The sequence below is a fragment of the Chiloscyllium plagiosum genome, unplaced genomic scaffold (genome assembly GCF_037043375.1).
Source record: "Chiloscyllium plagiosum isolate Xiang-an unplaced genomic scaffold, Cpla_swu_hap1 HiC_scaffold_2, whole genome shotgun sequence".
NCBI classification, from domain to species: domain Eukaryota; kingdom Metazoa; phylum Chordata; class Chondrichthyes; order Orectolobiformes; family Hemiscylliidae; genus Chiloscyllium; species Chiloscyllium plagiosum.
This window is the reverse complement of record NW_028270140.1, coordinates 4148040-4164186: the sequence shown is the minus strand read 5'-3', so window position 1 is coordinate 4164186 and position 16147 is coordinate 4148040. Positions and strand designations below refer to the sequence as shown.

The 16147-nt window shown below is 42.5% G+C and overlaps 1 protein-coding gene across 1 annotated transcript in view; it reads right to left on the bottom strand.

Moving 5' to 3' along the window:
• Nucleotides 1-12355, bottom strand: part of LOC122563980 (doublesex- and mab-3-related transcription factor 1-like) — a 90599-nt gene extending 78244 nt beyond the window's left edge. Inside the window, exons 1-2 of the mRNA XM_087992915.1 lie at nt 12056-12355; nt 9350-9530 (exon numbers count right to left, since the gene is read on the bottom strand). Coding sequence (XP_087849041.1) covers nt 9350-9530; nt 12056-12355 — 481 coding nt within the window. The remainder of the gene's footprint in view (nt 1-9349; nt 9531-12055) is intronic.
• Between the last annotated feature and the right edge of the window lie 3792 nt (nt 12356-16147).

The following is a 16147-nucleotide window of genomic DNA, read 5'->3' as shown; positions in this document are numbered from 1 at the left end:
TGGTGTTTGATTCAGATAAATGCAAGATGTTGCATTTTGGTAAGACAAACCAGAGCAGGATTTACACAGTTAATGGTAGGGCTCTGGGAAGTGTTGTTGAACACAGAGACCTAGGGGTGCGGGTTCATAGTTCCTTGGAAGTGATGTCACAGGTAGACAGGGTGGTGAAGAAAGCATTCGTATGCTTGCCTTCATTCGTCAGAATACTCAGTACCCCAGGGATTGGGACATCATTTTATCGCTGTACAAGTCACTGGTAAGGCCACATCTAGGGTACTGCGTACAATTCTGATTGCCCTGCTATAGAAAGAATATTAACTGGGAAGGATGGACAAAAAGATTTACAAGGATGTTACCAAGACTAGAAGGTTTGAGTTATAAGAAGTGACTGGATAGGCTCTGGAGCGAAGGAGGCCAAGAGGTGATCTTACAGAGGTTTATAAAATTATGAATGGCAGAAGTAAGGTGGATAGCCAAGGTCTTTTCCCAAGGGTAAGGGAATCCAAAACTAGGGGGCATAGGTTTAAGGTGATAGGTGAAAGATTTCAAAGGGACCTACGGGGAAATGTTTTCACATATAAGGTAGAGTAGAATTTTTAAAAAGCCTCGTTTTTAGAAGATGGTGCAAATATGGAACGAACTGCCAGAGGAAGTGATGGTGGTGGGTACAAGTGCAACATTTAAAAGACATATTTGAATTGGTATATGATTGGAAAGGTTCAGAGGGATATGGACCAAACTCAGGAAAACTGGACTGGCTCAGTTTCGGAAACCTGGTAGGCATGGACAAGTTGGGTCAAAGGGTCTGTTTCCATGCTGTACAACTTTCATCTTCTTTTTGAGGGGGTGACATGATGGAGAGGAGCAGCCGGAATGGGACTTCTGGTGAGGTCTGGCAGTGGAGCCACAGACTTCTGGTCATGGTGGGTGCAGAGCAGGGACTCCAGGCATCAGTGAGGAAGTGGCTGAAGTGTCAGCAGTGGTATGCCCAGAGCAGGCAGTCCGGGCATCAGCAAGGCTCCAGCTTCAGGGGAGCCAAGGACTGCTTGTTGTGGTGGGCCCAGAGTGGAAACTCCAGGCACCAGTGAGGCAGCGGTAGCAGGGAAGCCAGGAACTCCATGATTGTGGTGGATCCAGAGCAGGGACTCCAGGCACAGACAAGTCAGGAGTGGAGCCAGGGACTCCTGGATATGGTCGGTCCAGAGGTGGGACTCCTGGCTATCGGACTGGCAGTGGCAGCAGCTTCTGGTTGAGGTCGGTCCGGAGCCTGGATCTCCTGGTTGGTCAAGACAACAGCAGAGCTGGTAAGGGGCTACCGGCGGCGGGGCAAGTATGAGTCCAGCACAGGACCTGGCATCCTCAGGACTCATCATGGAGATGGCAGCACAAAGATGGACTTTGTTTCAACTTTGCATTTTAATCTTGAAGCAATCAAATGGTGCTGGATTGTGGCTTTTCACTCTATTTTACTGTATGAAGTACAACTGACAATAAATTATCATTTATTCATTCATTCATTCACGTTGGGGACTATGTACATAACAGTCAATATCCTCCAGCATAACTACCTACTTATTTTCATCAGATTCCAAATTAAATTGAGGCTTTTCGAGTATTCCACATTCAATTCCCAGGTAATTCATTCAGAGCCTGCTATGACAGGATTCTGTGGGGTCCCACATGCAACTCCCATTTACACTTCAGAAACATCTGTCTGGCCATAAGAAAATCTAGGCTGATGTATTTAACTCAAGGAAAACAGGCACTTTGCTCTGAGACTGAAGACTGAGAGGTAAATTGAAAGGTTTTTTAAAAAAGGGGGCTAGTACATAAGGAGATGATTCCACGTGGAGGAGAGCAGAATTAGGAGAAATAAGTGTAGGATAATCATTAATAAATCCAGTAAGGAATTTAGGAAGAATGCTTTTACCAAGAAAATGGTTAGAATGTGGAACTTACTACCACAAGGTGTAGCTGAGGTAAACTGTGAGGCACTTAAACTGTAGCTACATAAATGAAGGTGAAAAGAATATAGGGATACACCAAGAGAGTTAGATAACGAAAACTGGGAGATGTGTAGGATCTTAAATACCAGTAATGAGGAGTGCCAGAATCATGTAAGTTCCGAATCTATCTAAGGTACTCTAGCAATTGACAAGCAAAAGGTATAATATCAGAAAATACGAGAGAAACTCAGCAGGTCTGACAGTATCTGTGAAGACAGAAATAAAGTTAATGTTTCAAGTCCAATCTAGTTCTATAGGACTCAAAATATTAATACTATATCTCTCTCCACAGCTGCTGCCAATCTTGCTGAATTTCTCCAGTATTTTCTGTTTTTATTCCAGATTTCCTGTATCTGAAGTATTTTGCTTTTATTTGAGTACCAAAAGACGTTCTTTAAACAGAAAGTTTAGGAAATAGGAGATAAAAACAGAAAACGTTTCAAAATAGTCAGCAGTTTAAGTATCATCTGAGTGACAGAAACAAAATTAATGTTTCAGATCTATGACCATTCATCAGTACTGGAAAAAAACCAGAGACGTAATACATTTTGAACAAGGGGTGGATACGACAAGGACAAGTGGAATCCTAACCCAGACTTTCCTCAGAATTTTCTGTTCTGGAATCAAAAATCAGGAGAGTCGCATCATTAGGATATGTGCTCCTAATAGCTGAAGATCGATATCTACAGTGTGCAGTTAAGGAATCAATACCAAAAGATCAATTTTAGTAATAAGATGCTGATAGCTTTAAATGAAAAAATGTGTTTACAAACATGAATATAAAAGTCCTTAAACAATCATTAAATTACTTTGTTGCAGTTTATATTTTTGCCTATTGCTCACACCACCACTTCAGAATAGATAGGTTTAAACTCTGAATCAGGCCCAAATCAGTGGTCTATCTCAGGAGTCACACTATTGATGGAACATTCCAGATAATTCCAACTCAAACACTGAAACAAGCTGCCAGAGGTGGTTTCACAATTCAGTGACTTCAGTGAATACCCTGGTCAATTTTTAAAACAAAATAGCACGTGGATACTCCCACTTGTATCCTAATTCACCAGAAGGTTCAATGTAATATCAACCAAGCAGAATCTTTCAATCCAATTTTCTTTTCAAGAAAGAGCTAAATATAGTTTACAAATTCTCACATGCTGAGTTTCTAATCTTGAATGTCCAAATTAAAATAAGAAAGTGAAGACCAGTTAATTTCTACATGGACAACAATTAGCAGCAAAGTCACAACAGGCCATTTTCTATTACAGCTTACTGTTCCGATTATATCATTGAACAGAATTCCTACAGTGCAGAAACAGGCCGTTCAGCCCATCAAGTCTGCGCCAAATCTCCGAAGAGCATCCAACCCAGACCTAGCCCCCAACTTTATCCCCTAACAGTGCAGTTACCATGCCCAATTCAACTAGTCTGCAAGTTATGCGGCAACTTAGCATGTTCAATCCACCTAACCTGCAAACCCAGGCAAACATGGGGAGAATCTGCAACATCCATACAGACAGTCTGCCTTCTCATGTTACTGTTCTTCTATTTCTGTTTCAGGCTTATTGCATCTTTTACCTTTGGCTTTAACTTGCAATATCTTTTTTTACATAACGTTGGATATACTTGCATATTGTTGGAGAGATTCCACTCTAGTCATCCATACAGAAGCTGATAATAACATGTTGCCTTGGCGTTAAAGAGGATAATAGACCTGGTCATGAGGTATGTTACAGTGGCGTAATGATTAGCATTTTTGGCTCACAGCACCAGGACATGGATTTGATTTCAACCTTGGGCAACTGCATGAAAGATGCGTGTTCTCCTGGTGTCTCTGTGGGTTTCCTCCCATATTCCAACGTTGTGCAGGTTTGGTGGATTAGCTTTGCTAAAACTTCCCCCCAGTATCCACGGACGTGCTGTTTGGTGGGTTAGCCATGTTAAAAACCCCTTGCAGGAATGGGACAGGTCTGAGTAGGATGTTCTTCAGAGGGTTGGTGCAGACTGGATAGGCCAAATGATCTCTTTCTGCACTGTCAGGATTCTATGAGGTATTGGATTATGAAACAATAATTCAAAGCTCTGCCTTTAAAAATAGGTTGTTGATCATAATTCAAACAATGCAGACAAAATGAAACTTCTTTTCATATTTCTCAAAGTACAACAGGCTTTTTTTCACTGAAATGCTTCAAAATATGAAAATGAGTGCATCATAACCAAAGAACATCTTTTCACAGGGCTGAGTGAAAATTGCCTCATGGCATGCAGGTTAGGTGGATTAGGCATGGTAACCAAAAAGTTACCAAAATATATTAAAAACAAATTAACTCAACACAATATAATCACTGCTCCACCAATTATTAATTGCATAAATTATCTCTGAATATCCAAATTGCATTTCAAAAATCTTTTGGCTATGTACATTTTCAGAAAGTGAACTGATATCTTCTTTTATACAGTCCAATATTTTGACGGTAAACTATTCTAAAATCATTGTCTCCGTGGCAGTACAAGGTAGCCTTTTTTGTACTCCAAGATTAAGACCCCCCTCTCTCCTTCATGGGTGTCAGTCCTCTGGCTCCTCTGGAATATCTCACTTCTCTGTGGTGTAATGGCACACTTTTGCTCAAACTCCCACCCTCAGGACAACTAGCAAATTAAACTGCCTAAGGTCTCTGAATTGCATTTCTATTTGCAGCCCTACAGGTTTAATTGTACAGGAAACCTGCCTCGATATCAGTTAAAGACTCAGCCTTGTGTAAAACCTGAATTTTAAACAAATTCCTCATGAAGGCAGGTTTGTGACAAATAAATGGATGCTACTCCTATTTCTCACCTACTCCGCTCCTAAGTAAGTTGAAGTCTGCATATGTTAACTTTGAGGAAAGGCAAAGAAAATTGACTCAATAATAGAGAATAATTACATAGGATGTAATTACCAGGCAATAATCTCACTGAGGGATTTAACTGGCTACATAAACTAAAGGAGCAAATCCTGAATGATTTACAAAGCAACTTTGGTGTAAAACTGAAACCGCTGCAGGGTTAAAACAAAAATAAAGAACTGCAAATGCAGGAAATCTGAATCAGAAAAAGAATGTACTGGAGAAACTCAGCAGGTCTGGCAGTATCACGGAAGACAGAAGCAGAGTTAACAAATCTGTCGCAATATTAACTCTCTACTGATGCTGCCAAAACTGCTATGTTTTGCTGTTTGCATTGAGGGATTGGTGAACACAAATTTGATTGTTTGCTGCTTTAGTGTCAGCCTTAGGTATAACAGTAGACTTGACAATTCATAAACAATATATGCAATCAGATCTTCACTGAAATATTTAAATATTCTTGCAAAATCAAGAATTACCTGAAATTGGCTAGATTAATATATTGGCAGTAAATATAACAAATAATAATGAGCTATCTGAAACTGAAATCTAACTATGGGGTTTAGAAGTAGCTAAAAGAAAACAAAGTTTCAACACTTAATCCTACTTGAAATATACTGCCTTTGTTTTATATGGGAGACAGCAATTTTGTCAAGTGTGGTGCTGGAAAACCACAGCAGGTTAGGCAGCATCCGAGGAGCAATAGAATCAACTTTTCAGGCTTTAGCCTTTCATCTGATAGAGGACTTATCCCCGAAACATCGATTCTCCTGCTCCTCAGATGCTGCCTGACCTGCTGTGCTTTTCCAGCACCACATTCTTAACTCTGATCTCCAGCATCTGCAGTCCTCACTTTCTCCTAGACAGCAATTTTGTGTCAATAACATACCCTCAATCATAGACATATAACAGTAACATTGAAGAGTAATGTTTACACTCATAACAAGAAATGATTTACTGTCAATAAATAGAAACATGAAAAAGTAATCAAAATAATACTAAATAACAATATCTCTTCCATAAAGAGCTTCTACCCACCTTTATCTAACCTGATCAGCATATCCTGCTTTTCATTATCGCTCATGCACTCATCTAGCTTCCCATTAAATGAATTTTCGTTACTGGCCTCAACTGGTCTTTGAGGTTACAGGTTCCACACTCTAATCATTTCCTGGGTGAAGAGATTTTCCCTGAAATCATTATTGGATTTATTAGTGACCACCCTATATTTCTGCACGATCTCTAACATTGAACTTGCCAACAGCGGAAACATCTTCTCAATGCTGACCCCCACAATCATTCATAATTTTAAAGATCTCTGCTAAATCACAGGATAGTCTTCTTGTTCATACAGAAAAACCACTCAGCTTGTTCAGCTTTTCCTGGTAGTTATAAGCACTCTACTCTGTACCATCCTTGTAATTTTTTGTATCATCTCCAGTACTTCTATTCTTTTTTGGTATATGGAGAATGAAATTGTGACAGAGTCAACTGAATTTGGGGTACGAAAGAAATTAAGGGATATGGGAGGGTGCATCTGAAGATTAACCAAGATCTTACAGAATGATTGAGCATGCTTGAGGAGCCAAATGGTCTGGTCCAGCTCCTATTTCTTACATAGTAGCAAATTACTGCACATGTGGAATCTGCACTGTAATTAACAAATGCTGGAGATTACAACAGGTCAGGCAGCAACCATGGAGTGAGAGCAAGCTAATGCTTCAATACTACATGACTCTTCATCATAATTGAGTCCTATTTCTCATGCTTTTGTACAACGATTAAGTAGGGTAAAAGGAAGATAATTATGTGCCTTTAATTTTAAGTCACTAAGTATGATAGAGAGCAACAGGGATCCATTTCCAAAACATTGGTAAACATTCTCAGTCAATATTTTAATATATTGAATATTCAATATTGTTTTACTTATTATGTCTTTAAATCATCGGATGGAATGTGGAATGTGATTTTAATAACTGTGCATAGTTTTACCAAATAACCTAACTTGTCTCAGATTGTTTGGAACAATTTATTAGCCAATTATTCAATCGTGCATGCCATCATCATATAGTAAATCAAGCTGTTTACAAAAATACACAGTAACAACATACATATGTAAATTGTGGGTTGAATTATTCCAACTAAAATAGTAGCAATTCCTATAAACCAAGTATAGTACACATTCTTCCTGGATTCATTAGTAAAACTCACAATCGCCCTACAAAAAATGCTGAAAATAATCAAGTCTAGCAGCCTTTCTACAGGCAGAAACAGGTTTAATATTTAAGATTAATTTCTAAAATGTAATGGTTTCTGTCATTTTATTTATTATTATTTATAGAGTGTTTTATTTCAGGCATTTTCTGTTTGTATTTCATATTTCCAGCAGTTGCAGTATATCGCTTCTTCACAAATTGCCCTTTTTATCTGGTAGTTCCAGGAAATTCAAGGCACTTTTACTGTTAATGTGTTAACGTTATAGTTCTACCATTTTCAGTAATAAAAATTACATTTTATCTTTAAGAGCTTCATTTTTCAGATTATAATTATAGCAGGACATATCAAACACCAAGATATAGTACCATAATACTGGCTACCAATACTATTGCCAGTTTCTAAACTTAACAATGCAATTTTGGAAAGAAGGCGTAAGTGAGTACTGCAGATGCTGGTGATTAGAGTCGAGAGTGTGGTGCTGGAAAAGCACAGCAGATCAGGCAGCATCCGAGGAGCAGGAAAATCGACGTTCCAGGCAAAAGCCCTTTTTGGGAAGAGTCAAACTTAGATCAGCTCCTATCTGAGGAAGTGCATAAAATTGGAAGAACTGACTGTAATCCAGTGCACTCCAAGGTAGAAACCTGATTTTCACGCTTATAGCATATCCTCTTGGCTGTAGAATGTGATGGCTCAAATATTGCATGACTCCAGACTCGTAACAGATTTTTGGGAGAGGAATGATCTAGATTACTTATTTTCTTCAGGACAGTAAAACAAAATCTATAACGATTGAAACTACAAGAGGAAGGTAAAATAATAATCTGGTTTAAAGGACCTGGGGTGTGATTGTACCAAAACCATGGTGTTGCTACAATACAGCTTCCACTTTACAATGACATGAAAATTTTCAGTATAACTTGAGTTGGAAAAGCAGCGCCATTCTTCAGATCATTGATATGCCAATCTTACTTTAGTTTAATATTCAATCTACACCATAAATTCCAGTTTGTTTCCAACAGAATTTGATTTATTGAAACTGCAACAACCACCACTTTAATTCCTTTATATAATGAATATCAAAAAAGTGTACAATACCAACCATTTATTCTTGTCTCACAATGTGTTGTAACTTATGCTTCAGTATATATTACTTAAATTACTGATTAGCCAAATTAGCTATTCAGAAAATATTGCTGCTGTAGCAACATATACCTAAATATGTTTAAATGTTGCCATGAACTATTTAACAAATTATTTTGAAGATTCTCAAAATAGGATTGTTAAATTGCTTTCCTCAGAAAGACTTATAGAATAACAGAAACATCAAATGATAGAAACACATCATTGTCCAAACAGAACATTGATGAGTCCAAAATTCTCCCAAGGAAACAGTGCAGGATCCAACATTCTCCCAACAGAACAGAGTGAATCCAACATTTTCTCAACAGTTAAAAATCACACAACACCAAGTTATATTCCAACAGGTTTAATTTGGACTATAACCTAGTCTTGTGTGATTTTTAACTTTGTACACCGCAGTCCGACAACTGTACTGCCAAATCGTTCTCTCAACAGATCATTACAAGACCCAACGTGTCTCCACTGGATCACTACAAGATCCAACATTCTCCCAACAGATCATTACAGGATCGGATATTGTCCCAATGGATCACGATAGGATCCAACATTCTCTCAACAATACATTAGCCCTTGGAAAATCGGAGGAGTAATCGTCGCTATTTAAATGGGAAATGTATGAAACTGAACCAGCGAGGAAGATTTCAAACAGGCTGAATGAAATGGCACTATCAGCAGTTTGTATTTATTTATTAAACGGCAGCTTCTGTTGCAATATTTTTATCGGAGTTTTAGTCACTTGATCTGAATGTAACATATTAACATTGTTTTATACTTTAGATACTTTTAACTTTATTATAAACAGTTGTAATTTGACGTGAGATCGTAAACGATTTACAATTCTGGCTTTTGCAAACCTTCAGTTAAACAGGTGTTGGCTCCCAATGATCATTTCTCTTTTTTTTATTCTGATATAAACATATGATGCAAAAAGGAACTCGAAACATCATAGATTCCAAAATGCAAATTGGCACTGTCCGGGTGCAAACGATGCAAGTTCAGCAGCAGCAATTGGAGCGAAATGCAGTGCGGCCTCCCCCTCCCCCCGCGCCACCGAGAGCTCCAGCGTTCCCGGCGCTGAGTGTCCGCCTGCCTGGGGATTACCTGAGGAAGTGACCGGTGTGTTGGGGTTGGAGGTCAAGCCAGACCCTCCAGTGCCCAGGGCGCAAGAACTGTTCGGGGTTGCATTCTCTCTCTTGATGAGCAGCTCCGCGGCTCCGGGGAGTGGAATTGGTCGGCTGATGCCCAGTTCTTCCTCCTGAGCCTGCTGTCTCCTGAGGGCCACCTACAAACAGAAGAACAGCCAGTTCAGGCGGAGCAAAGGTCTGACCGTACCCTTCAGACCAGCGCCATGCTCTGATCCTAATCTTAGTCGCCGATTGGTTTACCGCCAAAAAAATTTGATAAATTTGTTCTGATTTTATCATTTGCACCACCAATTGATTTGTAACATAAACAGGAAAACTAGTTTGAACGTGAAATTTAAAATCTGAAAAAGTCAGTTTTAAATGAACTTTGAAAAAATGTAATAACTAAGATCTTACGAGAAAACGATTTGGTTTGTAATGCAGTAAATACTCAGCAACCGCAGAATATAATCGGAAACTATTTAATGATTAAAATGATTTCGCATGACCACTGCGCACATTATAAACAGGCTTCGCAGCAAATTGATCTATTAGCGAAAACGAACACGTTAACATGTACCACATATTGGTTTACAGCAATTCACATGTACCTTCAACCCCAGTTAACAAATTATGACATTCCAATAAAGTCATTTCAACTCCAGAACGAAATTTAGCACAGACAATGTTTTAAATTTTTGTAACATTGCTTTCTTTAAATTTAAAATTATTCATTCGCTTGTTCACATTTTTTTGATGTCTCCAGGATCGAACAGCAAAATAGCATCATTTCATCAAACACCATTAATTTCAAGTAGTTTATTTGATAGACTTATTTCTCGGTGACTGCACTGTAACAGTATTTCTGCAAACACCAATATGCTTTAAATCATAATTTATTCAACTGAATGTTGCAAATACTTCAAGTTAACAAATAGCATGACTGATTCCATTACAAAGGCGTTAAGAGAATTTAAATCAAGGTCGTGTCTTTCCAGATTTAAAATTATTTCGCCGCCAGTATTTAACTGGCAAAGAAAATCCAGGTTTTTGAAACTTTTCGCGTGGATTCAGAATGCTGCAACAGCGACGAAGTTATTGCAATCGTCTTTGTCAAATCTCCGGTCCCTGGGTTATTCCTGTTATTTCAGATTTATTGAGTTTGGAGATAAAAATCATAACGGGATTACTCTGCGGGTCTGCCCATCTTTCCTGACTTTATTCCAGCACCTCGCAATGTTTTTGGCTCTCATTTTGATGAAAACTCTATATACTGTTTTTTGTTCGATGCCACGGTTAGTTTAGACTTATCTGAACACGGTTGTATTGCAGTAACGAGTCTTTGGTCAGACTCGAGCTGCAAGCAGGTTTTGTTTCTTTGATTTAGCAGAACCCCATTCCCCAGCCCACACAGACACAAATCCACACATACACACAGATACACAGAAACAGCCCTCTCCACAGACAGACTGAGATCCCTTCCTACTCACCCAGATGGACCCCCAAAGACAGAGACCCCTTCCTAGCCACACAGATGGACCCCCACAGAGATCCCTTCCTACCCACGCAGATAGACCCCTAAAGAGATCCCTTCCTACACACACACATAGACCCCCATAGACAGAGATCCCTTCCTACCCACACATAGACCCCCCACAGAGACCCCTTCATACCCTCACAGAGACCCCTTCCTACCCACACACATAGACCCCCACAGACAGAGATCCCTTCCTACCCACACAGATAGACCCCCACAGACAGACCCCTTCCTAACCCCACAGACAGAGACCCCTTCCTACTGTCTGTGCTCACCCCTGACCATAAGTGGTTCTCGTGCATTGATCAAACACTACCCACACATAGACCCCCACAGACAGAGATCCCTTCCTACCCACACAGACCCCCACAGACAGAGATCCCTTCCTACCCACACATAGACCCCCACAGACAGAGATCCCTTCCTACCCACACAGACCCCCACAGACAGAGACCCCTTCCTACCCACACATAGACCCCCACAGACAGAGACCCCTTCCTACCCACACATAGACCCCCACAGACAGAGACCCCTTCCTACCCACACATAGACCCCCACAGACAGAGACCCCTTCCTACACACACACAGACCCCCACAGACAGAGATCCCTTCCTACCCACACATAGACCCCCAGACAGAGACCCCTTCCTACCCACACATAGACCCCCACAGACAGACCCCTTCCTACACACACACACACAGACCCCCACAGACAGAGACCCCTTCCTACCCACACATAGACCCCCAGACAGAGATCCCTTCCTACCCACACATAGACCCCCACAGACAGACCCCTTCCTACACACACACAAACAGACCCCCACAGACAGAGATCTCCCCCCACTCACACAGATCCAGAGACACCTCCCACACACACACACAGACCCACGGCCATTCAGCCCATCGCATCTGCTCCGCCATTCAATCATGGCTGTTAAGTTTCTCAACCTCATTCACCCCCTAACCCTTGATACTCAGGAACCTACCTATCTCAAGTGTTAAATATACTCAACACACCCAGATCTACCCCCCCCCCGCGCCCCACCCCCGACCCCGAGACACAGACACCCCCACCCCCTCCCCCAGCCCGGGCGCTGTCAGTGCGAACAGCCCCGAGTGAGTGAACGGCCGCCCCTTGGAGCTTACCTGCGCTGCCATGACCCGCTGTCTCTCGGCGATCAGGTTGCATTTCTTACACTGGCACTCCCTCCACATGCAGAACCGCTTGTGGCCCTTCAGGGCGGACACGTAGCCGTGGTTCCTGCAGCGGGCACACTTGGGCAGGCGAGGTGACTTCTTGGAGGCGGGGGACACGGCGCCGGGGTTCAGAGCCTTGGAGAAGCTGCCGTTCACGCCGCCGCCGCCGCCGCTGTTGAGGACCGAGTCGCCGTCGCTCACCCCGGCCGCCGCCGAGGCTGAAGACTTGGAGCCAGCTCCGTTTGGCATCTTCCGATCGGACGAGTCTTCTCCACCCCCTACCGCCCCCTCCTCCCCGAACCCAACTCCCTCCCCCCCCACCACCCCCTTCACTGATTATTTTACTTTTTTTGTTTTGGTGATTGCAATTTAATTGGGAGGTCTGGGTGAGTTGTAACAGAGTAGTTTTGAGTTTGAGTGTGGGGTTTTATTGTGAAGGCTGCCTGCTGTCCCTCTTCTCCCTGTTCCTCCCGCTCCCCCGGAGCCGCTCTGAGGCGTCGAGCTGACCGTTGGCGGTTTATTTTTTCCCACCTCCCGGGACAGCTCCGCCGGTCACGTGGCGCCACTTCCCCGACAGCCCATTGGCTCCGGGCCTCGAGCACACACCCACCCCCCACCAATCAACCCTCACCGCCTCCCCCTCCCTTGGAGCCCGCGCTCCAGCCCCGATCCCCTCCGCTCGTGCCCCGGGAACATCAAGGCTCCCCCACCCCGATGCAATTATCTCACCCCTCTGCAAACATTTCACCCTCTGCAAACTTCCCAACTCCACCCTCTGGAAACATCTCGCCTCACCTAATTCAAACTTCCCAACTCACCCCTTGCAAAAATTCAAAATCAACCTGTTGCAAACTTCCCAACTCACCCTGTGCAAATATCCCACTCAGCCTTTGCAAACGTCAAACTCAACCTCTGCAAATACCTCACTCAGCTTTTGCAAATATCCCACTCACCCCCTGAAAATATCCCACTCACCCTCTGCAAATATCAAACTCACTCTCTGCAAATATTCCACTCATCCTCTGTCAATATTCCGCCCACTCCCTGCAATCATCAAACCCTCTGCAAATATCCCATTCACCCTCTGCAAAGATTCCACTCATGCTCTGCAAATATCCCAATCACCTCCTGCAAGTATACCACTCATCCTCTGCAAATATTCCACCCAATCTCTGCAAACATCAAATTCACTGTCTACGAATATCCCATACACCCCCTACAAACATCAGACTCACCCTCTGCAAATACCCAATCCACTCTCTGTGAAACTCAACCCTCTCCAAACATCTCCCCTGACCCTATAGCATCTAACTCAGTCCCTGCAAACATCTAATTCACACAATGCAAACATCCCAACCATCACTTGCAAACATCCAAATCACTTTCTGCAAACATCATTCATCCCACCCTCTGCAATCAGTGGACCTGCTTCATGCAAACATCTAACGCACACACTGCAAATTTCCCAAAACATCCTTTGCAAGTATCCTAACTCACTGCAAACACTCGACCCACCCTCTGCAAATTTCTAACTCACCTTCAGCAAACATCCCTTCACCCTCTGCAAATATCTATCTTGCCCTTTGCAAATATCCAGTGCAAACATTTCACCGACCCCTTGCTTTTCTCCTCCGTTTCTCCTGCTTCTTTCTCAGCTGGCACTCGATGTTCCTTGAAGCCTCTCCTGTTTGCAGCACCAACATAATGACTACTGGCTTGCTTTGTTAGGGAAACAAAGCAAAAGGACAGTGGGAATGGGCAGGATTAGAGTGCAGCACTTTCATTCAAAGGCACAGATGTGGTGAGATTGCAAATGATAGGTTTCTTGTGAACTCTCAACATTGAGTCATAGAGATGTACAGCACAGAAACAGACCCTTCGGTCCAACCTGTCCACGCCGACCAGATATCCCAACCCAATCTAGTCCCACCTGCCAGCACCCGGCCCATATCCCTCCAAACCCTTCCTATTCATATACCCATCCAAATGCCACTTAAATGTTGCAATTGTACCAGCTTCCACCACATCCTCTGGCAGCTCATTCCATACACATACTGCCCTCTGCGTGAAAAAGTTGCCCCTTAGGTTTCTTTTATATCTTTCCCCTCTCACCCTAAACCTATGCCCTCTAGTTCTGGACTCCCCGACCCCAGGGAAAAAACTTTGCCTATTTATCCTATCCATGCCCCTCATAATTTTGTAAACCTTTATAAGGTCACCCCTCAGCCTCCGACGCTCCAGGGAAAACAGCCCCAGCCTTTTCAGCCTCTGCCTATAGCTGAAATCCTCAAACCCTGGCAACATCCTTCTAAATCTTTTCTGAACCCTTTCAAGTTTCACAACATCTTTCCGATAGGAAGGAGAGCAGAATTGCATGCAATATTCCAACATTGGCCTAACCGATGTCCTGTACAGCCGCAACATGACCACTCAACTCCCGTACTCAATACTCTGACCAATAAAGGAAAGTATACCACAAGCCTTCTTCACTATCCTATCTACCTGCGGCTCAACTTTCAAGGAGCTATGAACGTGCAGTCCAAGGTCTCTTTGTTCAGCAACACTCCCAAGGACCTTACCATTAAGTGTATAAGTCCTGCTAAGATTTGCTTTCCCAAAATGCAGCACCTCGCATTTATCTGAATTAAACTCCATCTGCCACTTCTCAGCCCATGCAATGAGGCTTGATCGATCATCACAAAAACACACTTTTTATAATACATTACTTATAATAAAATTGCAGTTATGGTGAAATCTGAATGTTTGAGGGGGTCAAGGGAGTAATTGTTGTGCCAATTGGATTAGAAAGCAGAGAAAGACAATGAGACAGTTGACTTGATGGTACAACACTAGCATGAGGTAAGGTCTTGTGGCACAGTGGTAGTGACTCTATCTCTGAGCCAGGTGACCCAGCTTCAAGACCCACCTGTACCAAAAAGTATGTAATAACATCACTAAACAAATTGATTAGGAAAATATCTAACTCTAGCATGAACACAATTGAACATTGTGCTGTCCATTGTATTCTGAATTCCCATTTACCATCTGGAAATGTTCATGCTATTATGCTGACCACTCTCTACCAGTTCTGATCACAATATCAATATCAATAATAAAGACCTTTGAGTCCATCTGAGGTAATTAATCGAGGGAAGTAAAACTCTACAATCCCTCTTTGCAACATCTATTAGTTTCTTCATAACTCCAGGCCACCTCCTTCAACCAATTCATTATAAAACCCTATTCTAAATACTGAGTGAAGAACCAGTATAAAATCTTTAACTTTTTCCAACTTAAATGTAGATTCTGATCAAAGGTGAAAACTCAGAATGTTAAATAGTCTGTCCTTCTCAGCGGCTGGTTTGCATTTCTAACATTTTAAGAGCCTGAAACGTTTAGAACTCGAGAAAACAAAAAGTCTTTTCCATCAGAGGAACAGTCATCTGACGGTGATTTACCAGTACTTCCACACATGTCACCTACTGTGTCTATTGCTCTCGATGTGGTCTCCTCTACATTGGGGAAATAGGATGTTAATTTGCGGAACGTTTCAGAGAACATCTCGGGGACACAAGCACTAAACAGCCCTACCGCCCTGTGGCAGAACACTTTTACACCCCTTCCATCTCCACTAAGGATATGCAAGTACTGGGCCTCCTCCACCACCAAACTCTAGCCACCCAATGCCTGGAGGAAGAATGTCTCATCTTTCGCCTTAGGACCCTCCAACCACACGGGATCAATGTGGATTTCACCAGTTTCCTCATTTTCCCTCTGCCCACCTTATCCCAGATCCAACCTTCCAACCCAGCACCACCCTGTTGAATGGTCCTAACTGTCCATCTTCCTTCCCACCTATCCGCCCCACCCTCCTTTCCGACATATCACCTTCACTCCCACTTTCATCTACCTATCGTATTCCCAGCTACCTTCCCCCCCCCAGCCCCACCTCCTCCCATTTATCTCTCAGTCCCCTTGGCTACCCCCTCATTCCTGATGAAGAGCTTATGCTTGAAACGTTGACTCTCCTGCTCCTCGGAT